Raw genomic sequence first — 23,267 nt, forward strand, 5'->3', positions numbered from 1 at the left:
TATGAGATTTTTTTCCCCCAAAATTAAACTGCCAGAAATAACAATAAATCAGAAAAACTGTTTGGACAGCCCCATAACAGCAGAGGAGGTCAACAGTGCTATCTTGTTAATGAAGCCTGGAAAATCGCCTGGGTTAGATATATTATAAGAAATATACAGATAAATTGGCTCCTATCCTGACAACTGTGTATGAAGAATCATTCTCGTTGAGAGAGCTGCCAGGAACATACAACGAAGCTCTGATATTATTATTGGTAAAAAAAAAGATAAAGACCCTACTGATCCGGGAAATTATAGACCTGTAAGCTTGATTAATGTGGACTGCAAAGATTTTGGCAATGAGGCTAGAAGCTATTCTATCACGCTTAATACATTCAGATCAAGTAGGATTTATAAAGGGAAGGTCATCCGCAGACAACTTGAGACGTCTGCTACATCTTATACAGCTTAATCAGGGGGAAACCACGCCCTTTTGGATGCTCAAAAGGCATTTGATCGGGTGGAGTGGAGCTTCTTGCGATATACCCTGAAACAATTTGGGTTTGGGGAAACATTTGTTCAATGGGTGAATATAATTTAATCCAATCCACGAGCAGCAGTTCTAACAAATAGCATGATATCACCCTTTTTTAATCTAGAGAGAGGTACCAAACAGGGAGACCCTCTTAGCCCCTTACTCTTTACAATGTTCTTAGAACCTTTGGCTATCACAATAAGGACAGCGGCAGGTATAAAGGGGGTTGTACAAGGTGAAGAGGAACACAAAATGTTTATGTATGCAGATGATATTTTATTAATAATCAAGGATCCTCTTGTGTCAATCCCTAATGTTCTCTCTACAATTGAATCATTTTCAAAAATATCCGGTTATAAAATAAATTGGCAAAAGTCTGAATGCATGCCGATATCAAGAGGATGCACTCTATCAATTGTCGATTCATTTCAGTTTAAATGGATCCCTAGGGGACTAAAAAATCTGGGTATTAGGCTGTGCTCAGATATAGAAAATATAATCTGTATTAATATGCTACTGTTAATACAAAAAATTAAGACAAACTTTGAGAAATGGAAAGTGTTAAATCTTACCTTATGGGGAAAAATTAATATCATTAAAATGGTGGTGGCTCCACAATTTAATTACATCTCTATGATGATACCAGTAACCATTTCCGAAGGAATCTTTAAACAATATAACCATTTAATTAAGGAATTTTTATGGAGTGGCAAAAAACCTAGAATCAGTATGAAAAAGCTTTTTGCCTCAAGGAATAGTGGGGGATTGGCTCTTCCAAACATGGAATTATATAGCATAGCATTCGAAATAAATAAGCTAGCACGGCATTGGGCGAATTATGAATCCAACCCCCGTATGGGTAAAGATGGAAGAGGAATTAACAGCTCCATTCCAGGTTATGGACTCGTTATCACAAAAACACACAACAAAAATAGACCAAGGAAATCTAATTTTACAACACTCTAAGTGGGCATGGGTAAGGGCACATAAGATTCTGGGGATTTCTCAATACAAACAAAACTACTCCTCCACGTGGAATAATCCTCTCATCTGTTTAGGGAAAAAGAAGTATTTCTATGGGATACATGGCTGGCAAAAGGAATACATGTTATCAAAGATCTCTACAGAGACGGCTCATTTAAATCATTCGAGGACCTTAAAGAAACATTTAATTTAGATGAGAAGGGGGATTTCTGGAAGTATTTACAGTTGAGGAGTAGCATGGGGTCTGGGTTTGGATTGAAAAGAGAAGAGGAAGAAGAGAATACGATTCAGGAGTTCCTAAGTGCTTCCTGTACCCTACACTCTGCCTCAATATTCTATCGAAAAATGTCAAACATTCAAGCTGGAATGTGCGAAGGCCTGAGACTAGTATGGCAAAAAGATCTCAACATTGAGATTAAGGAAGATGTATGGCGAGAAATAATATCAAAGGTAGGCTGGGCTACAAGGGATGCAAGAAGCAAGTTTACTCACTACAAAATTGTACATAGATATTATTTTACACCTCTGAAACTGTATAAAATGGGCTTGATGCAGGATAATAAATGTTGGAAATGTAACATAGAAATGGGCACTTTTCTACACGCGTTGTGGGAGTGTTCCAATGTGTTGTCTTTTTGGAAGGTAGTACTGGAAATGTTAGAAGGGTGGCTCAAATGGCCTTTACCAGAATCCCCACAGCTGTGTTTATTAGGGGACACATCGATAGTGCCATCAGGCCTCACCAAGGCAGAAATCAGAATATCACTAACAGGTTTCATGGTGACAGTGAGGCTTATTCTGTGAAACTGGAAGAGCCCACATACGCCCACGCTCACAGACTGGCTCAAACTCATGACAGAGACGGCTGCATTTGAAAATATGATTGCCAGGGTAAAGAACAGTTCAAGCCATACTGACTGTAAACGCTCTCACGTTATCCCGTGAGTCTTGGACGGAAAGAGACGAAGCCACGAGGGTTATTTGAGGTTCACAAAAGCTCTTTTATTGCGTATCGCACACAAACACGGTACTTCCGCACTCTTGTTGCGCTGCCCTCCCCCTCCCTACTGCTCCTTTTGAGACACACACACACACACACACACACACACACACACACACACACACACACACACTAACCACAGCTGGGCTGATTAACCCTCACCCCAGCTGAGGTTGATTAGACCTGTCCCGACACCGTTCCCTGAACCACACCCCCGCTCCACCCACTCTGCAGCCGAGTGACCAAGCATGGGAAAATCTAATGGCCTTTATAACAAATTAGAGTGGTCAAGTACTCGTGGACGGAATTTGGGTTATCAAGAAAAGGCAGGAATAAATGCAGGGTATGTGAGTACGCACATTTACATGTAAAAGATAATTAAAGGGGTGTCTGGGTGAGTGTAATTTTGTTGTTGTTGCTTTGTTTTTGTTTTGTTCATTGTGTTTTTGTTTTTTTTGTGTGTTTTGGTTTGTTTGTCCGTTTTGTTTTTATGAGTTTCTTTGTTGTTGTCGTGTTTCTGTTTTATTTTTCTGTACTTTATTATCGTCTGACAAGTCTAACTGTGATATTTATGTTTAATGTTAATATATTTAAATGAACATAATAAAAACAACTTAAATGACACACAGAATTGCACAAAGCTAAAAAAAAAAATTTTAAAAAGGGATCGTCAGAACAGATCAAATCTTAATTTTCAATCTCTCTGATCAGACCTCACTCCCCTTCGGCCCCTGTCGTGGTTCTGCTGGTTGTTCTCACCTCAGTGCTGTCTGGTATTCCTGGGTCCATGAACAGAGAGCACCGGGAGTCCTCTCTCCTCACAACATGGCCATTCTGAACTGGCAGACCTGGAGCCAAAACAGTGTGGTTTGAATGCCAACTGAAAGCAACACAGTGATGTAAACACAAGCTCACTGGCAGTGACATTAGGAGATTCAGGTTGAGATACTAATACTCTCTCAAGCTCAGTAAGGAATGTAGGTACCGCATAGCTGGCCTCCTGATGATGACATATCTGGCAGATAAACAGGTATTAATAAACCATCTATTAAGGGGGGTATAAGGTCTTCCGTGGCTCTAAAGCAGCTTTAAGAAGTCCCAAAACAAACCCTGGTTCTGTCAAAGGGGGAAAGAAATGCATTCTGAGAAGTTTGGGAAGGACTCATACAACACTAAAAGTTAGGGCATCTCCTTTATCCTCAATCCGTCTTGTGTGACTACATTGTGCTTAATTGTCGACATCATCTGAAGTAACGAGCGAATGGCGCAGTACGCAAACCCAATTGTCTCCATCATCACAGAATTAGCCAGCCTCGGGTAAGTGCAATGATGTAGAGAGAGTGCTGCTAATGGACCGAGTCCCGTGTGGTGGTGATGATGATGGATGATCTGTAAACAGGAAGAGACCAGATGCCATGTTAGCTGAACTCACCGTGGTCTCTCCTACTGTCTGCGGATCCCATCGATATCAGGTCATCTCTGGAGCCCTGGACAAGATGAAAGAAGTGGAATCTCGGTTACTGGTAAAGGGATAGTTGAATTGGGTGTTTTAATGAGGTACTTAGCCATAGTCAATGTTTACCTACCTACAAAACGTATTTTAGAAGAACTAATCAACAGCAGTTTAAGTGTATGCTATATTTAGAATAATTTCAGCGCTTTAACATGCCGTCAGAAAGCCTTTGATATCCTCTAGTCTAAAGGAAGTCTGTAACTACAGAAACCACAAGGCAGCGGTAGAACAGCACCTTAAGTGTTCTAAGAGGTAATTACTGTTTTTTCAATTAAACAAAAATAAAACTCATGTAGTTGTTTTTGAAGTCAGACTTCAGACGGCAATGTTAAAAACCTCAAACCAAGCCAGAAATCTAGATTTAGACATGGACTCAGACCAACATCTTGAAGAGCCCCGCCCTCCCTCACCTTTACACAAAGTCAACCTACTACCACCTGAAGAACATCTCAAGGAGTAAAGGACTCCAAAACTTCTGCATTTATCTTCAGCAGACTCTTCCGGAAAAAGAAATCAATAAGATAGATGCAGCTGATTCAGAACGCTGGTGCTCGAGTTCGATACTACTTTTGGCTTATCGAGCATTACATTTGTGCTCTTCTGCTACGAAGCACCCAGACCTCTCAGGTCGTCTGGGACGGGTCGGCTCTCTGTCCCCAGAGTCCAAACTAAACATGGAGAAGCAGCGTTTTAATGCGCTATATATATCTGAGGGGGGTGAACATAACAAACTCCTAAAAACCTGCACGTCAGTTGCCCGTATGTTTTCCGCTGCCTTTTATTCAATGTATTCTCACGCTGTTTGACTCCATTTCATACCTGTCTTCACATAAAATTGTATTTACGTGAATGTGTTTCTCTTGCACTGCTTTGAATTGCCTGGTTGCTGAACTATAAATAAACTTGCCTTGCCTTTGTCAATAGTCTGGTGGCTTTGAAGACGCCATAGATAACGGCTTCTGTTAAGCCGTGAAAACATTTAAATGCAGCGTACACTTATGATGTAGATTGGTTTTGGGTGTCTAAAATACATGTAGCTGCTGCCCCATCCACTGCAGTACCTGACTTTGCTCCCTGTCTGTTCATCCAAACTCCATCTACTGTTGGTGATGCTCTGAGTATATTCATACAACAACACTTCCACATTGTTTTAAAGGTATACTGTTAGTTATGGAGCACCTGCTCCAGGTTTTACTTGAATAAACTGTCTGAGAAGGCTCAGACTTTATGATAAACAATACGTTTAAGTACCGACAACATTTCACCCTCAAGTAACATCTGAAGTTTGCATCCCCACTAAACCCCAGTGTACACACAGAATCCAAGAAACTGTAACTGTGAATTCTCCCACGCGACTTTCAACGCAGTCATATGCTCCTGTTAAAATGTCTTCTTGATTACGTTAAGAAAAATTTCAAGCCCTAAATTGCGAGAAAATGGCTCAACGTTGTGTGCAGACGAATCAAGGCTCCTCTTCGCCTGACGAAGAGCCAATTTAAACCTGAATCTTTATCATTTGTCGTCATGTAATGAACACGATTGAAAGGAGAGCGTGGCAGGTTTGCTTTCGAGAGCAGTAACAACAGCGCCACGTAACCCTACTATGGTAACCCAGGGTTCAAGGAGACTCACATTGAGGCCGAGCCCGTGGCTGGAGGCGTACGGCTGGGCAGACAGCTGCTTCAAGTTCTGGTAGAGCAGCTCAAAGAGCGGCATGTAGAGCAAACAGATCCTGGCCTGCTGATTCTGAAACAGTACATATGATGGAATGAGTTGTTTAAAATACAAATGCACTGATGAAACTGTCAAACACATGTATTAATACTGATGAGCGAAGTTAGAGGCATACAAAATGGCTACACCAGTAATGACATACAGTACATAGTCGTTGCCTGCCCTTCACAAACTAGCCAAACGCAAACTAGCCAAACGCCAACTGCTCCCAATAGTTCCTGTCCCTTAAACACTGGCTGGTTTGCATAACAGACATTGGCATTGTGTGAAGGACATAAACACACAGTTAAACCGCAGGCTATGAGGGTGACCTGTGTCAAACATTAAATAGGTTGCACTGTGGGGAGGAGACAATGGGAACATTTTCATATTCCTCTTTTTCTACTATTTTTTTTCTCAGATTCAGCAAACAAACTATTTCCGACGACAGCGTAAACAAGATGAATGGCAGCCTGTGCGTGAATGAGAATTGTACATTTTCATAAAAAACACCCCAATTATACCATGTAATGCAAAGTATTCTGTCAGGAACGGTTAAAAAAAAGAAATAAAAGATAAAAACTTTACACATTTGGCGATTTTAGTCCCACTTTCAGAGATCCACAAAGGAAAATCAGAGGATTATTAAATAAGTAAACTAAGTAAGTAAAGTGTATTTATATTGCACTCATCACAGACAAAAGGTCACAAAGTGTTGTACGGGAGTCAAAAAAACTAAAAACTAAATGTAAATTAATCCAAAGAGACCATAACATGGGCCAAAACATTACAGCAGGTAAGAGAGCAACAGAACATACACAATAAAAGAAGGCGCAGTAAAATAAACAATAAAACAATAAATGACATCCCAGAAACAGCAAACTGTAGGGTCAAAACCATTAATACATGGTTTGGACCTGAGATTAAAAAGGTCCAACCTGGTGAATAAGGGCCAAGTAGTTCAGCCACATATGCAGGAGTCTGACCGTGCAGTGCTCTGTAAGTGAGAGTGAGGACTTTAAAGTAAGTCCTATATTCTACAGGGAGCCAGGAAATAGATCTAAGTATGGGGCGATGTGTCTATTTGTCCTCGTCGGTATTCTGGCAGCAGCATTCTGGATTACCTGCAACCGGTTAATCGCAGACTTACTGAGTAAGTATAGTTAATACGAACAAAATAAAAGCATATGTGATCATCTCTAGTTCAGCTGTTGATAATACATATCTCAGTTTGCTCATATTTCTTAGGTGGAAGAAAATAGATCTGGACATATGGGGGTCAAACGATAGGGATTGGTCAAATATTACCCCGGGACTTGCATAAACCTGCATGAAAAGAAGCACCCATCTGTCCCTGCACTCTTCCAAGGGCCTGTTGATTATATGTTTGGTATTTTAATATCAGCTGGTTAATTCCTGAACCCCCCTATAGTACAGTAGATGAACTACATAGTAAAGGACATTTATTACATCACTTTTTTCTATCTCTTCAGAGAAACGTGTTCAATTAATTCTGGTCATCCTTGCCTCTTCCTTCTCCAATCTTCAAGAGACCCGCCCTCCCTCACCTTGAATGCTGTGTAGCGGTCATCCATGGCGTGTTTAATGAGGAGGTTCTTGAGAACGTTCACGGCCAGCTGTCGGACCTCGGGCCCCTGCTGCAAGGCCTCAGCCACTTCTCTCAGCAGCAGACCCACCAGGAAGTGGTTACGGCAGTACTCTTCCGTCAGGCTGAACTCCAGACTCTGCTCTGTGGTTCGGCCAGACAGAAAGCGTCAGTACACGAGTACATGCTGAACTGATGCTGATAAAATATGGCTTATTGGGACACGGTCTGTTACGCATTGAGGTCATGACTGGGGAAAATGTCCTCATACTCAAATCTGATAACCAGTCTTTTGAAATGGTTTTTTTGTTGAAGATCTAACAAGTAAGATGATCTCTAAAAAAAAAAAAAAAAAGTAATTGATTGTATAATACTCAGTACATGCACAATAATCAGTATTGTTCAGTAATCCGTAATGTTATACTGTGGCAATCATTCAAAGTGCAACGTTGCAATATGCGACAAAATCTCAACAAAACCACACAACACAACATTCAGATGTTAACATTTCCACACCACGCGTTCGAAAGTTCATCCCAAAATATGTATTTTCCATCTTATCTGCTATCTATTTATCTAGATTGTTTGCAGAGTGGCATCCAGTTCCATTATATTGGAAAGATGACAGACGCCTCTTTTGATGATAATTCCAACACACAGCAGCTTATAGTAATAATAATAATCCATTTAATTTATATAGTGCTTTTCTAGATACTCAAAGACACTTTACATTATACACCGTAGACACAGCTACGGGGAGCAATGCAGGGTTAAGTGTCTTGCTCAAGGACACATCGACTAGGGCGGGGATTGAACTGCCAACCTCTTGATTGAAAAACGGGCATGCTAACCACTGACCCATAGTCGCCCCACAAATATAGGCTGCTGGGGGATGTTTTAGGATACACTGAGCACCTATCTCCTCTTCCCTCTTTACTTATGGATGAATTCACATCTCTCCATTGCACCTTACTAACTCTGCTTCCTCCCCGGAGTCTTGTGACTTCACGTCTCATAGGGTCCATTGGACCTGGCTGTGTCTGATGCCTCCTGCCTGGTGAGTCGGCCTCCTGCCTTGGCCCTGCTGATGCGCCATGGCCCCTGCTGATGCACCCCACCCCATTGAAAAACAATCTAGACTGGTAAATAGCACTAAAGATGAGAGGAAAACACGTTTCTTTTAACTTTTGGATGAACTGTTGCTTTAAGATAACATATTTCTCAATGCCCACATTGAGAAATTGATAATGTTGTACATTTCTGTGCCACTGGAAATGAGAAGTTGTCCGTTTCCCCACAAACAACAGTTTCATAATAATGCTGTGTTAATATCAAAGCAGGCAATGCAGCCTGGGAAGTGAGCTCCCATCTGCAGCAATTATCTTCTCTAATGACGGAGACAGACTGGCGGTCAGAGAGAGAGAGAGCGAGAGCGAGACCGAGAGAGAGAGAGAGAGAGAGAGAGAGAGAGATGCAGTATTGTGAGAAGATGTTTACAAGTATCAAGCCACTACGAAAAGAGGGGCCGGTGGATTTCCACGACAGCCAAGCTCCTCCCCATTACAATGCACAGGCTCAGGCATGTGAGGGCATCAGCCTAGCATTAGCATTGTGCTGCTGGGTGAGTGAGTGAGTCAGTGAGTGAGGGAAATAAAGGGGGGGGGGGGGGCTGACAAAATGGCGGGGTTAGTGCAGGTCAGAGCATGGAGGTGCAGGTCATTTGCATACGGCAGCAAACTTGTGTGGCATTGACATACAGTATGGTGCGGTGAGCTTCACCTACCTACAGGGCCAAAAAGCTCCGTCGCATATGGTATAAAATCTGACCACAAGCAAAACACAAAAAACAGGGGGGGGGGGAACATAACGAAATCGGGAGGTGAAACTGTAAACAATCCATGCAGCATTTCCACAGCACACAGTTGTTTGCCTGTCACTTTCGCTTGTGTGTTTGTATCAATTAGCGTTGGCTACGTGTGTTAAGCAGGGAGATAGTAATAATAATAATAATAATAATAATAGACCTGTGTATGTCAGACAATCAGGCAGGTTAATAGAGAGGACCAGTGTGGCTGGATGTGGGTCAGAAGGGGGGTGTTGAGGGGTTTTGGGGTTCATGTGAGTCAGTGGTTAAATATGTGGTAAGAAGCACAACACACTCAAATGGAAGGCAGGGTGTGATGTCTGACTCTTTCACCTTGTACCCGCTGCATCTTAGTGCGCCCGAAAGCCATGGGCAGGTTGAGGGGGATGAAGTGTTCATGGTTACACACCGTCATCAGGAAATCAAATTTCATTTCAGTCAGCACCTGTAGCCAAAAGAGAGACACGCACCAGTGAGTGCCCCGCACCAGCGCAATGCAAATTTATGTCAACCACCTCGGAATGTAAATATAATTCACCTCATTGTTCAAATGCATTCATCGACTGCGCAGACATCGCTTCTCAAACTAAGTCTGCCAGGCGTCTGCGTTGGTCTAATTTGTTAGCCAAATGAGCCTCCGGGTAGGGCGTGAGACACGGCACATCAGTTATGTACCAAGGGTTAGATGCACAACAACACCAGCTGTCCAAAGATACCTTTAGTTTAATAGTGTCCTCTTACCAATGGTGTTAGAGTGTGCACTTTTTGCATGCTGGCCCACTCACTAATAATAATATAATAAACTTTATTTTCACCAAAAAAAATGCAAATAGGGGCTTTACAATAAAAGAGGATGGACATAGAATGAACATATGCAACATAAGCAAGATAAGGATGTCATTTGAGATCTGGTTTGCATAACAGACATTGGCATCATGTGAAGGACATAAACACAGTTAAACCGCAGACTATCATATGCACAGAGGGTGACTTGAGTCAAACATTAACCGTTTGCATGCAAATATTGAGGCTCTGATTTAAATAGGTTGCACTGTGGGGAGGAGACAATGGGAACATTTTCATATTCCTGTTTTTCTACTACTTTTTTCTCAGATTCAGCAAACTATTTCCGACAACAGCGTAAACAAGATGAATGCCAGCCTGTGTGTGAATGAGACTTGTACATTTTCATAAATAACACCCCAATTATACCATGTAATGCAAAGTATTCTGTCAGGAACTGTTAAAAAAAAAAAAAAATAAATAAAAGATGACAACTTTACACATTTTGCGGTTTTAGTCCCACTTTCAGAGATCCACAAAGGAAAATCAGAGGATTATTAAATAAGTAAGCTAAGTAAGTAAAGTGTGTTTATATTGCACTTATCACAGACAAACGGTCATAAAGTGTTGTACGGTAGTCGAAAAAACTAAAAACTAAATGTAAATTAATCCAAAGAGACCATAACATGGGCCAAAACATTACAACAGGTAAGAGAACAGAACATACACAATAAAAGAAGACGCAGTAAAATAAACAATAAAACAATAAATGACATCCCAGAAACTGTAACTTGTGCTCAATTTATATGCCATACCTATGTGTCTGCAAAAAACATTATATATATATATATATATATATATATATATATATATATATATATATATATATATATATATATATATATATATATATATTATTTATCTCACTGCCAGTTTAGGATTAAAAAAATAAATAGGAAAATCAGCACCTATTGTGACAGCGTGCACAGATGTGCATGTACACTGAGCATGTACCTTGGGATCTCTCAGACCAAAATGACACATATAGTGGTTGACCAGGCCGAAGGCAAAGCCCCTGTTCATGACGATCAGGCACCTCTGAGGGAGAGAAAACTTGGTCAGGGAATAGACACAACAAACACATTTCTTATACTGAGATTAAAATCACAGGAGTTTTTTTCTTTTTGTGGCACCATGACTGTTTGTAAGCCAAGTCCCCACCGAACAGCCTTCAGTGAGTTAAATCAGGTTGGTTCAGACCTTGATGAAATTGGCCAGGCTCAGGTTGATGCAGCGAGCTTCCTCCAGGATTTCCATGTGGCGGATGGTGATGTGGGGCATGATGGACAACACCAGCGACTGGAGCGCCTGGTGGAAACTGTCGGGGAAGCGCTGGGCTCGCGGCATCTGATGAGACGGTCAGAGGGACAAACACTTGCTTTGAGGGCATCAAAAAGTCAAAATGACATTAGCATGGGACATTATGAAGACCAATTAGCAGTGTGTCAATAAGCCCTCACTTTGCTTACTGCTGAACATCTGGCTCTGTTGATTACGGACCCGTGGCATCCCGATGTGGAATAAACACTTGGCTCAGTGAGTCACTTTGAGCCTCCTCTGCTTTCTCCGAGTGTGCGTGAGGTTTGTTTGAATATGTTGATGTAATCTGTGACACTACGTGGTATGTATTTGCCAGATATAGACATTTGAACTTTGGGGTAATGTACCAAGTTACGACTTGCATTGTTAAACACTTGTTTTGCCCAATTTAGTGTCCTAAAGGAAGAATAAATTACTTATTACCAACCTTGTAGCGGTTGCCCTCTTGCAGGTACTGGGCCATGGATTTGGCTATGGTTTCAAAGAAGAACCAGGAGTACTACAGAAAGGGATGAAAGGGATCAAAAACATTAAAAAAAATCAGCTTCCCAAAAAAAAAAAAAAAAAAAAATTTGACTTGAATAAATGTTACATAGATAACATTACAGTACAAGCCGCTACATCCTTCAGGATTTCTTCTCCTGTCACAAAGACTTCAATTTCTGTTCCGAGGATATGGTGAGCCATTGTCCAGGGAAGTATGCGGCCTGCTGTTCAATAGTGGTACTACAACGGATCCACACAACCAAACTAGCGGAGCACACCTTGAGCAGCTTGTTGCTGGTGTTGAAATCAGCAGTTTGCTTGAGGGTGGCCGTTACAGCGGTGGCCAGCATCTCATGGGTGGTCCTTGAGTTTCCTGATGGAGGGTTGGTCACGAACACATACTAAGAAAGGGGGGGAGAAAAACACATGAATCAATAATGTAAATCTTTAGATTTTGTATTATCCCTGTTGCAGTATTGGTGGGTTACCTTCAAAAAAGATCGCAGGTAGTGTTCCAGGCCCTCCTCGTGACATCTGGAGACTATATGTATGATCACACTGAAGGCACAGAAGCAGGACAGTGTTACACACTGTGAGCATCAAACAGCACAAACTGAGGTGAGCAACTGACCGCAGAGAGTTGACAGCAATCTCGTGGGTTTCTTTGGTTGCTGCTGTGAGCACCCCAAACAGCTGCATCAGCACCGTTGGGAGGAAGTTGATGATGACATGAGTCTCCATGGCATGCAGGCACTGTGGAAAGAGGGCAACAGAAATACAGGAGAGTCATGTGAAGGAAGATCAACTTGGATTTCAGTCAGCAACAAGGTTGAAATGTTTATAGGAGCTACGGATTCTGCTAGTTGGGGTCTTCAAGAAGGTTTTCCTAAAAGCAAAACTGTACTGATTGTGGTGCTGAGCAAGAGCCAAGACTCAAGTAAGACTAGACTAAGTCCCTATGTCAGGGACTTGATCTTAGAACCAAGGAACATGTGAGAAAAAACCTGTATGATTCAGTAATTGACTTCCACCAAAAAGCTAAAAATAAGATGTCACATCCATCCATCCATCCATCCATTATCACCCGCTTATCCGGGGTCGGGTCGCGGTGGCAGCAGGTTCAGCAGGCCGACCCAGGCTTCCCTCTCACCCGCAGCACTTTCCAGCTCATTCTGGGGGATCCCGAGGCGTTCCAAGGCCAGCCGGGAGATATAATCCCTCCAGCGTGTCCTCGGTCTTCCCCGGGGCCTCCTACCAGTTGGACGTGCCCGGAAAACCTCTAAAGGGAGGCGTCCAGGATGCATCCTAACTAGATGCCCGAACCACCTCAGCTGACTCCTTTCGACACGAAGGAGCAGCGACTCGACTCCAAGCTCCCCCCTGATGTCCGAGCTCTTTACCCTATCTCTAAGGCTGAGCCCGGCCACCCTACGGAGGAAGCTCATTTCGGCCGCTTGTATCCGAGATCTCGTTCTTTCGGTCACGACCCAGAGTTCGTGACCATAGGTGAGGGTTGGAACGTAGACCGACCAGTAAATGGAGAGCTTTGCCTTCCGGCTCAGCTCCCTCTTCACTAAGACGGACCGGTACAGCGCCTGTTTTACTGCTGCAGCCGCACCGATCCGCCTATCGATCTCCCGCTCCACCTTACCCTCACTCGTGAACAAGACCCCGAGATACTTGAACTCCTTCGCTTGGGGTAGGCAGTTTGCCCCCACCTGGAGGGAGCAATCCGCCGGTTTCCGGCAGAGCAACATGGCCTCAGATTTGGAGGTGCTAACTCTCATCCCTGCCGCGGAGGCCAACACCCACCGGGAACGTGTCTGACTTACTACCGAGGAGACGAACACAGCTCCTACTGCAGGCATACAGAGACCGGATGGCCCGTGCCAACGGGTCCGGCACCCCATACTCCCGCAGCACCCCCCACAAAAACCCCTGAGGGACCCGGTCGAAAGCCTTCTCCAGGTCTACAAAGCACATGTAAACTGGTTGGGCAAACTCCCAGGACCCCTCCAGTAATCTTGCGAGGGTAAAGAGCTGGTCCACTGTTCCACGACCGGGACGGAATACGCACTGTTCGTCCTGAATCTGAGGTTCGACAAGCGGTCGGAGCCTCCTCTCCAGCACCCTGGCATAAGCTTTTCCCGGGAGGCTGAGCAGTGTGATACCACGATAGTTCGAGCACACTCTCCGGTCCCCCTTCTTGAAGATGGGAACCACCACCCCGGTCTGCCAGTCCATGGGCACTGTTCCCGACCCCCATGCGACACTGAAAAGGCGTGTCAACCAAGACAGCCCAACAATGTCCAGCGCTTTCAGCATCTCAGGGCGGATCTCATCCACCCCTGGCGCCTTGCCGCCAAGGAGCTTTTTGACTACCTTAGCGACCTCTGCCAGGGATATGGGTGAATCCACCCCAAAGTCTTCCGGCGCTGCCCCCTCTCCGGGGGACATGTTGGCCGGGTTTAGGAGTTCCTCAAAGTGCTCTTTCCACCGCCCGACGATGTCCCCAGTCCGGGTCAGCAGTTCCCCCCCCCTGCTGAGAACAGCCTGGGGTAGACCCTGCTTTCCCTTCCTGAGCCGTCGGATGGTTTGCCAGAACTTCCTTGAGGCCAACCGAAAGTCCTTCTCCATGGCCTCCCCGAACTCCTCCCATGCCCGAGTTTTAGCCTCCGCGACCATCGTCGCTGCAGCCCTTTTGGCCCGCCGGTACCCGTCAGCTGCTTCAGGAGACCCCTGGGCCAGCCAGGCCCGAAAGGCCTCCTTCTTCAGTTTGACGGCTACCCTCACCCCCGGTGTCCACCACCGGGTTCTAGGGTTGCCGCCACGACAGGCACCGATGACCTTCCGGCCACAGCCCCGAGCAGCCGCGTCCACAATAGAGGCTTTGAACAAGGTCCACTCGGATTCCATGTCCCCAGCCTCCCTCGGGATTTGTGAGAAGTTCTTCCGGAGGTGGGAGTTGAAGACCTCCCGGACAGGATCCTCTGCCAGACGTTCCCAGTTCACCCTCACTACACGTTTGGGCTTGCCAGGTCTCTCTAGCCGAGTCCCCCGCCATCTGATCCAACTCACCACCAGGTGGTGATCAGTTGACAGCTCTGCTCCTCTCTTCACCCGAGTGTCCAAGACATACGGCCGCAGATCAGATGATACGATTACAAAGTCGATCATTGATCTCCGGCCTAAGGTGTTCTGGTACCAGGTACACTTATGAGCCACCTTATGTTCGAACATGGTGTTCGTTATGGACAAACTGTGGCTAGCACAGAAGTCCAACAACAAAACACCATTCGGGTTCAGATCGGGCAAGCCGTTCCTCCCAATCACGCCCCGCCAGGTTTCTCTGTCATTGCCCACGTGAGCGTTGAAGTCTCCCAGGAGAACTATGGAGTCGGCAGGCGGCGCCCTTTCCAGGACCCCTCCCACCGACTCCAAGAAGGCCGGATACTCTGAAATGCTGTTCGGTGCATAAGCACAAACAACAGTCAGAGCCTTACTCCCCGCAACCCGTAGGCGCAGGGAGGCGACCCTCTCGTTCCCCGGGGAAAACTCCAACACAGCGGCGCTCAGCCGGGGGCTCGTGAGTATCCCCACTCCCGCCCGGCGCCTCTCACGCTGGGCAACTCCAGAAAAGGACAAAGTCCAACCCTTCTCCAGGAGCTTGGTTCCAGAGCCCATGCTGTGCGTGGAGGTGAGCCCAACTATATCTAGCTGGTACCGCTCCACCTCCTGCACCAGCTCCGGCTCTTTCCCCGCTAGTGAGGTGACGTTCCACGTCCCTAGAGCTAGTCTATGCTGCCGGCGATCGGCCCGCCCAGGTCTCCCGCCTGGCCCGCCGCCCGGTCTACATTGCACCCGACCCCGATAATTCTCCCTGCGGGTGGTGGGTCCACAGGGTGACTGCTGCTCCATGTTGTTCTTTCGGGCTGAGCCCGACCGGGCCCCATGGGCGAAAGCCCGGCCACCAGACGCTCGCCGACGAGCTCCCCTCCTGGGTCTGGCTCCGGGAGGGTGCCCCGGTTTCCCTTGTCCGGGCAAGGTGGCTACAATCCGTGGGCTGCTTATCATCAGGGTTTGTTGAACCGCTCTTAGTCTGGGCTCTCCCCCGAGACCTGTTTGCCTTGGGAGACCCTACCAGGGGCTGACGCCCCGGACAACATAGCTCCCAGGATCACTGAGCCACTCAAACTCCTCCACCACGTTAAGGTGGCGATTCATAGGAAGAGAAGATGTCACAGTGGATTCTCAAATCAAGGAATTCTCCTGATTTTTATGACTATGAATCTGAACTTAAAACCTCACATTGATCACAATCTGGAAAGGGTCTCAAAGAATTCTGCCATTATAAAAAAATGTTTTTAAATATGAATTCCATATAGTTTTTATTGATAAAGATGATATCTTTTCTGGGGCCTGTAAACTGATCCCTGCTCTAAAATGACCGAGTGGGCTGACTCACCTTCAGGAATTTGATAAGTTCTGCTGGGTTCCCCTCCGATGTCGCCCTCATCAGCTGGCAGTGCTGGAAGAATTTGTGCAGATGCAGGTCCTGTGGGGGGGGGGTGGGAGAACCACAACCACACACACACACACACACACACACTTGATTTTATGAAGTGAGGTTGTAACTCCATCATCAGCGTATCACCTACTGCAGATGGAGTTTGGAGAACCAGCAGGGAGAACCAGCACGGGCGCAAAGTGAACAATGGTTTTACCTCGCTGAACGTAGAAGTCGCTGTTCTACCGCTGCAAAGAATCGGTTATTGTGTGACTGTGGTGAATCCAAACTATCCCGTTAAACCACAAAGTCACACAATAGCAAAAACTAACTCCTGTGACAAAAGGAGTCTTGTGGCTTCACAGAGTGCATATAAAACTTCTTCGGCTACCTGTAGGAGAGGACGGCCTGACAGCAAAATAAACAGCAGTAACAAATAAATATATAAATATAGCGTACACTTAAACTGATGCTGCCTTTTGAAGGTGTCTTGCATATGTTTTGCTCCTGTCCCAGTCTACAGCAGAACATTACTGTGTTACCGAGCTGGTACTCCAAACTGGGGATGTGGCCACCACCATCTGTTTGTAATAAACTGACGATGGACAAGCAACTCCATCCATCCATCCATTTTCAATACCGCTTATCCTCATTAGGGTCGCGGGGGCGCTGGAGCCTATCCCAGCTGACATAGGGCGAAGGCAGGGGACACCCTGGACAGGCCGCCAGTCCATCGAGGGCACATGTAGGGACATACAACCATTCACTCTCACATTCACACCTATGGGCAATTTAGAGATCAATTAACCTGCAGCATGTCTTTGGACTGTGGGAGGAAGCCGGAGAGCCCGGAGAGAACCCACGCTGCCACGGGGAGAACATGCAAACTCCACACAGAAGGACCGCTCCGACCGGGAATTGAACCCACGGCCCTCTTGCTGTGAGGCGACAGTGCTAGCCACTACACCACCGTGCAGCCCCAGACAAGCAACTTATACAACCCAACTTCAAATGAAGAATGAAGTGTACCTGAGCATATATCGTTGATGCCACGTGGCTCCTCACTTTGAACAATGTCTTGGTATTTTCCACCCACTTGATATCTGGCTGGGACTGTTGAGGTACACACAAATAGGAAGCATTGAGGGGGTTCCTACAGGAAAGGACTTTACTGAGTATTAATGGGAGTCTTGGTTTAAGGGAAGAGGGCTGTACCTTCCTGGTGTCCTGACACAGGTATCCAGGAGGCAAGGTGGCTGCCACAGGCAGCTGGAGCTCCACCGACTGCATCCTCCCGTCTTTTAGCAAAGGCATCCAAGAGTGACCCACTAGAACACAGGAAAGCACCGGCGTTGGGCTTACTGGGCCTCATTCCTCAGGATACATAACAAAACACGGCCAAACATTCGAAATGAGAGGGGCGTGTTCCCAGCGCACTCACCCAGCGACTCGACTCCCTCGCGCCTCTTGCCACCGGCCTTGCTGCTGGACTCACAGCTGATGTGGTAAAATGTGAAGAGGATGTGGTGTTTCTCATGAACGTGGACCGGCAGCTCAATCTTCACCTGGACACAGTGAAACAGCTCACTTTAATGAATAAATCAGCAACATTTCTTTCTTCTTACCGACATCAGAAAAGGGACATACTGATAGAAATAATGTTTAGTATACTGTGTTGTAACGCTGTTCATTCTGTACACATGACATTTATTGCTTCTGTCCACCCGGGGAGAGGGATCCTCCTCTGTTGCTCTCCTGAAGGTTTTTTCCTCCCTGAAAGCGTTTTTTGGGAGTTTTTCCTGATCTGATGCGAGGTCCTGGGACGGGGATGTCGTATGTGTACAGATTATAAAGCAAATTGTAATTTGTGATTTTGGGCTATACAAAATAAACTGAATTGAATTGAATTGCCAATTTCCAAGTCTTTAATTTACGTGAGAACATTTTAATATTCTCTGAAAATAATTAAAGATAAATAAAATGTTGTTTTTAAATGTTAGGAAGCACATCAGTTCACTTTGCAAGGTTGGATCAACCTCATCCCACCATCCCTTGCCTGCGATGGATGACCTAATCATATTGTAATTTGATTTGGGGATTCTAGCCCAGAGTCATCATGTTATCATACGCATCCGCATTTTGATTCAGGGGAAAACAGCATACTGATTTGAGTCGTTTTTCATAAATGTACCACTTGGGAGTTTTTGCTTGAATTATTAGCCTACCCCCCTTTCTCAGATTTTACCAACTATGATTTTACCAACTATAATTTGTGAATTTAAATAAACTCATCCAACAGGGGGCAGCACCAGCAAGGACATGTATTTTCTCACAGGAAATGACACATGGATTTTCTACTACTACAGATCTGGTAACCAACAATCTGCTTAAGAATGTCTTGAATTAATATTATGACTCTCCAATATATGACAGGAGAATGAATCATTCAGTTGGTGCGTTAAATTGTCTCTCTTGTCTCTCTTAAAGGCTGTCTGCGTCCTGACTATAATTATGAAAACAACAATAATCCATTTTACAGGGCGCTTGTGAGCGTATTCAAAGATGCTTTGGAGGATAAAAAGATCAAGGCCAAACACGTGAAAAGATAAAGATCACTGTTGTCCTGTTTGAATTCTCCATGATGCGACTCGAGGCTTGAGTCTGTGGAGGTAAATCCCATCGAGCGTGCCTCAGTGTGTGCATGCGGGACTTCTAAAATCCTAATCCAGTTTGATATCGGGACCACATGGACCCCCTCTGCTCCACCTCCTTCATGGTATCCTGAGCGTACCGGCTTAAAGTGTTTGTGTGTGTGGAGGGGTCTGTGACTGTTTGACCAGTCGAGTGTGAGTTCACAGCTCTACCCCAAGACTGATTTATGGGATTATCTCAGCGCTGCCTGAGGAATGTGAGCACTGCACACAGAGTTTGGGTCTCTTCATATCTAATTCAATGTTGATAACCTGATGAATGAGTGCTTCCGTTTCTAGTAAAATGTTGTATGCTCAATGTAACCAATATGAGATTGCATCTGAGCTAGCCGAGGTGATGAGGAAACCCTTCTCACCTCGTCGTAGAACTCTGGGCTCTGGTTGTGGTGCAGAACGGCTGCGTAGGCGGCGCTGGTGAAGAGGGAGTCTCCTGGCTTGCCGTAGATGCACTGGAAGGCAAGCAGGCACAAATCAGTCATCAAGCTGTGGCCCCTTTGATGTTGGGGGCCACTCTGAGTAAGTGCTCAGAAATCTGTGATTACTGACAACGTTTGGAGAAAAGACGTGGGTGAGTGGGTGAGTGTGCGAGCCCCTCGTTGTATGCATCCTTGAAGCGCCAACGGGTTTAAACAAAGAGAAAGCATGGCCTCTGACTAGACAAGAGAAACTAAACACATTTAGAAAGCACTGTTTACCTTATTTTAATGAAGCGACGGTGCCCTGAAGAAAACCAACCAACACTACAATAACTGCACTGACTCCACATGTGATGACAGAAATACAATTTTTTACTATAGCCATTGACAGATGTAAATGTGGTATTTATATATATTTTTTTATGAATGCACCCTCAAACTCTGGGAGAGACATTGCACAAGCAAAGCTCTGTTTTGTATCAGAGCAGCAACCGCTGCAGGAAGAGGTTCTGTGAGAAATATAAAGCTGGGAATGCAGGTCGTGCTTCAGCAGGTCAGGACATTTCTAACAAGGGGCGACAGAAGGGACTCCAGACCTGTTCTGTTGGCGGCTTTTGATACCGTAATTAGGACGCTAACAGTTGTAGTCATCTCTAATGAACAATAACGAGCAGAGGAAGGACAGAGTTCTGGAGCCACCAGCTTCACATTGAGACCGATTGGAGCGGGGAGGATGAGAGAGGCTCAAGAGAGTGAGGACAAGGGTCAATATTCAGCTAGGTTGGGGGAAGAAGCTGGAGGGAAGGAGGGAGCCAGATTACACAGCAAAGATCTGTTGTTGCGGTTACAAGGTACGGCAGGCGGCGTGCAGGGGATGGAACACATTCAAGGGGCCCTTACAGCAGTACAGGTGGGGGGCTGATGGGAGTCCTGATTAGCTGAATCAGGATGAGGGTCGAGGCGTGGCTGGAGAAGCTGCCTCGGATCTTATCCGTCACAGAGGCCGTCCTGTTGGTACATGCGCCGTTTAGGACCAGAGAACAACCACTTGTCTAAGCGGCTGCACCGGCAGCTTTAGGTCGACCCGACAAATTAATCAAACCTGAGATCATGAGTCATGTCAACAGGCGACTATTCAGAACAGTTCAGAGGCAGCGGATGTTGAATGTGTTGTCAAAATCATAGACTCTGGTGCGCTACTCGCTCGACTTCAGCCATTGTTTGAGACCAGAATGTATCTGAGGTACGACACGCACGTCTGGACGGACTCAATCCCGGCCATCAAGAAGAAATAGAAGTGACAAATTATTAGAATGTAAGAGAAACAATCCACGGCCCTTTGATGACTGTTTCCACCCGCAAATATTTGACATGTGTGGCCAGAGAGACGTAGCGGGGAGGAAAAGGAGGGAGAAAAACAGTGACCAGTCATTATCTCCTCCTGCCAGCTATAATAACCACCTTCTGAAGGCGCTTCCTCTCTCCTTTCCTTTCCTGGCCTCTCAGATGCACTCCGACTTCCACGTTGCAAAAAGCAGTCAAACAAATCGCATTTGAGGCCACTCCTATGGATCAAATCGCACGGCAGATATTCTGACAGTTTTCATGACCTTTGCACCGTGCAGTCTGTTGAAAATAAATATGGAATATAAAATTAAGAAATAAATGTCCATTGAAAATAAAAATAGTTTATTTGGTTATTGATCTACACTGACTCATGTATGTATGTATATATATATATATATATATATATATATATATATTTGCATTTATTTATATATTTATAGATGTATTGCCCAATTTATTTATTTCATAGCCATATTTATTCATTTCATATTTAGTTATTTATATAAAATGGACTTAAATGGCAATCCATGGGTGAGAGCCTCTCAGTATTTTGAGGGATATCATTAATATAGGACAGATTATTTCAGAAATAATATAATGATTTGAAGAAGAAGACAAGCTATGTTTGGTTATTGACTCAAATCATGTAAATAGTTTCACTGATTTTCATAAACCATACAAATCTTTGATAATTAGGTGAAATAGTTCAACTGTATTCTCAATATATATGGATATGCATACAGTTCATACAACTCACCTTTAAAAGGGGTGCACCTTCTTCATCTGAATCTCTGAACTGGATGCAGACTGCAATGTTTCTCGCCTGATGCAGAGCAAACAGGACATCAGTCAGTCAATGCACACAGAGTGAGGCAGCAATGACACAGAAGACATTCATATCCAGCTTCATTCGGAGTCACACACCTTGGTGAAGGTCTTCTGGTTGTCGTATTTGAGCTGCAGGGGGCAGATGTAAAGCTGGTTCTTGTAGGTGGTGAAGGGGTAGTTGTACTTGGCCTCGTCGGGGAGAAACTCCTCAACCTCCACCGACACCCGTTCACAGCCGTCCTCAAAGGGCTTGACGGGAACGTAAGAGGAAGTCACCGTATCTGGGGGGAGCAAGCACACTAGTTAGAGGAGCAGACCTCCTCCGCTGTGTTCCCGGTTCTCGAACAAACACTAAATTCAAACCCCAGTGTGTATATTTGTGAGCCAAGTACACTGCAAATACTGATATTGATTGCAGCTTTGTCCTCGTAAATCAGGAAGTGACAACATACTTGAGAAGTCAGGTGGGACGCACTCAATGGTGACATTCAGCTGCCCTGGGATGGTCTGAAGCTTGCTCTTCTCAGGTCTGACGAGGAAAAAGAGATTCAAAACAAGAACAAGACGCAGTTAACTGAATAAAGGACCTTTCTACATTTACAAATTTCTAGTTGCAGAAAAATAATGCAGAGCAATGCCATTTGAAACGCATATATAAAAAGGCATACATGTACAAGGGGATGAGTGTTCTGAGCTACGGTAGCTAAGCGCTGGCTAAAATAGCAGAAGAGTGCTGATGACTCACTTCCTGATGTCGGCCAGCAGCTTGATGATGTCGTCAGTGGAGACTTTGCTGCTGTCCTGGCGGTAGAGAGGAGAAAACTTCCCGTCCATGTCCAGGCTGCCCTGGGCGTCTTTGAACACCTGCCTGAAGAACCATAACACACAAATGGACTTTAAGGTTTTAAAAACCCAATGCATTATCTCATCATAATGATGTCTCTCGTGCATTTGTACTCGGCCCTTCCAAAGACTTGACTCGTGGGTTATTCCCGTCTTACTTGGCAGCCCAGGCAAACGGCATCCTGTACTGGCCCAAGCGCTGGCATGACTGCTTGGCGGCTTTGAGCACCTTCTGAGCCGTCTGCGGAGACACGGTGAGGACGCACAAATCAAAACGCAGCGTGGTAAACTGGTGTGTTTTTAAATGAGGTGAAATGCAATGTGGGGGGGGGGGGGGGGGAGTGGACCTTGTTGATGTCGGAGGTCTTGATGTAAGGCTCGGCACAGTGCGTGATGCCGTTCTGTAACACCTTCTCCACGCGGGCCACCAGGAAGATGTCTGCATGGGGGTTGGTCACTGAAAATATTCCCTGGAGGAGAGAGAGGTAGGAGGATATTTAGACCAGGGAGTCCATGACGTGGTGCACGACAAGATCTGTGGTCGCATCGGCAGACCGACGATCCTCATCAGCAATTCAAACTCGAAATAACTTTTTTAGTTCGCAAATCCATCTCCCGCCACGAGTGCATATGAGTCGGATTATGCTGCTCTGCGAACAGGAACGGAAATCAGAACAGAAGCAGCAGTACATTTTTGGAAATCAAGTGAAAGCAGAGCGGCTCTGCACCGTCTCATAGACTAATAATGCAGCGTTAAAATCAAAATGGATGC

At 45.2% G+C, this 23,267-nt stretch overlaps 1 protein-coding gene across 4 annotated transcripts in view; it reads right to left on the reverse strand.

Moving 5' to 3' along the window:
* dock11 (dedicator of cytokinesis 11) overlaps positions 1 to 23,267 on the reverse strand; it is a 61,746-nt gene that overhangs the window by 20,045 nt on the left and 18,434 nt on the right. For 3 of the 4 annotated variants that reach the window (XR_004611478.1, XM_034557234.1, XM_034557233.1), the window contains exons 13-35: positions 22,843 to 22,965; positions 22,654 to 22,736; positions 22,398 to 22,520; positions 22,105 to 22,181; positions 21,749 to 21,933; positions 21,582 to 21,647; positions 19,418 to 19,510; positions 17,792 to 17,915; positions 17,566 to 17,678; positions 17,380 to 17,463; positions 16,309 to 16,398; positions 12,475 to 12,596; positions 12,332 to 12,401; positions 12,122 to 12,244; positions 11,785 to 11,856; positions 11,238 to 11,384; positions 10,992 to 11,075; positions 9,528 to 9,639; positions 9,114 to 9,152; positions 7,293 to 7,474; positions 5,644 to 5,757; positions 3,931 to 3,985; positions 3,258 to 3,346 (exon numbers count right to left, since the gene is read on the reverse strand). Coding sequence is in view for 3 of the 4 variants with exons in the window: in XM_034557234.1 (XP_034413125.1) it covers positions 3,258 to 3,346; positions 3,931 to 3,985; positions 5,644 to 5,757; positions 7,293 to 7,474; positions 9,114 to 9,152; positions 9,528 to 9,639; positions 10,992 to 11,075; positions 11,238 to 11,384; positions 11,785 to 11,856; positions 12,122 to 12,244; positions 12,332 to 12,401; positions 12,475 to 12,596; positions 16,309 to 16,398; positions 17,380 to 17,463; positions 17,566 to 17,678; positions 17,792 to 17,915; positions 19,418 to 19,510; positions 21,582 to 21,647; positions 21,749 to 21,933; positions 22,105 to 22,181; positions 22,398 to 22,520; positions 22,654 to 22,736; positions 22,843 to 22,965 (2,370 nt within the window). In the remaining variant the exon portion in view is untranslated. The remainder of the gene's footprint in view (positions 1 to 3,257; positions 3,347 to 3,930; positions 3,986 to 5,643; positions 5,758 to 7,292; positions 7,475 to 9,113; positions 9,153 to 9,527; positions 9,640 to 10,991; positions 11,076 to 11,237; positions 11,385 to 11,784; positions 11,857 to 12,121; positions 12,245 to 12,331; positions 12,402 to 12,474; positions 12,597 to 16,308; positions 16,399 to 17,379; positions 17,464 to 17,565; positions 17,679 to 17,791; positions 17,916 to 19,417; positions 19,511 to 21,581; positions 21,648 to 21,748; positions 21,934 to 22,104; positions 22,182 to 22,397; positions 22,521 to 22,653; positions 22,737 to 22,842; positions 22,966 to 23,267) is intronic. The other variant, XM_034557235.1, reaches the window with a different exon arrangement.

This window comes from Cyclopterus lumpus, chromosome 18, assembly GCF_009769545.1.
Source record: "Cyclopterus lumpus isolate fCycLum1 chromosome 18, fCycLum1.pri, whole genome shotgun sequence".
NCBI lineage: Eukaryota > Metazoa > Chordata > Actinopteri > Perciformes > Cyclopteridae > Cyclopterus > Cyclopterus lumpus.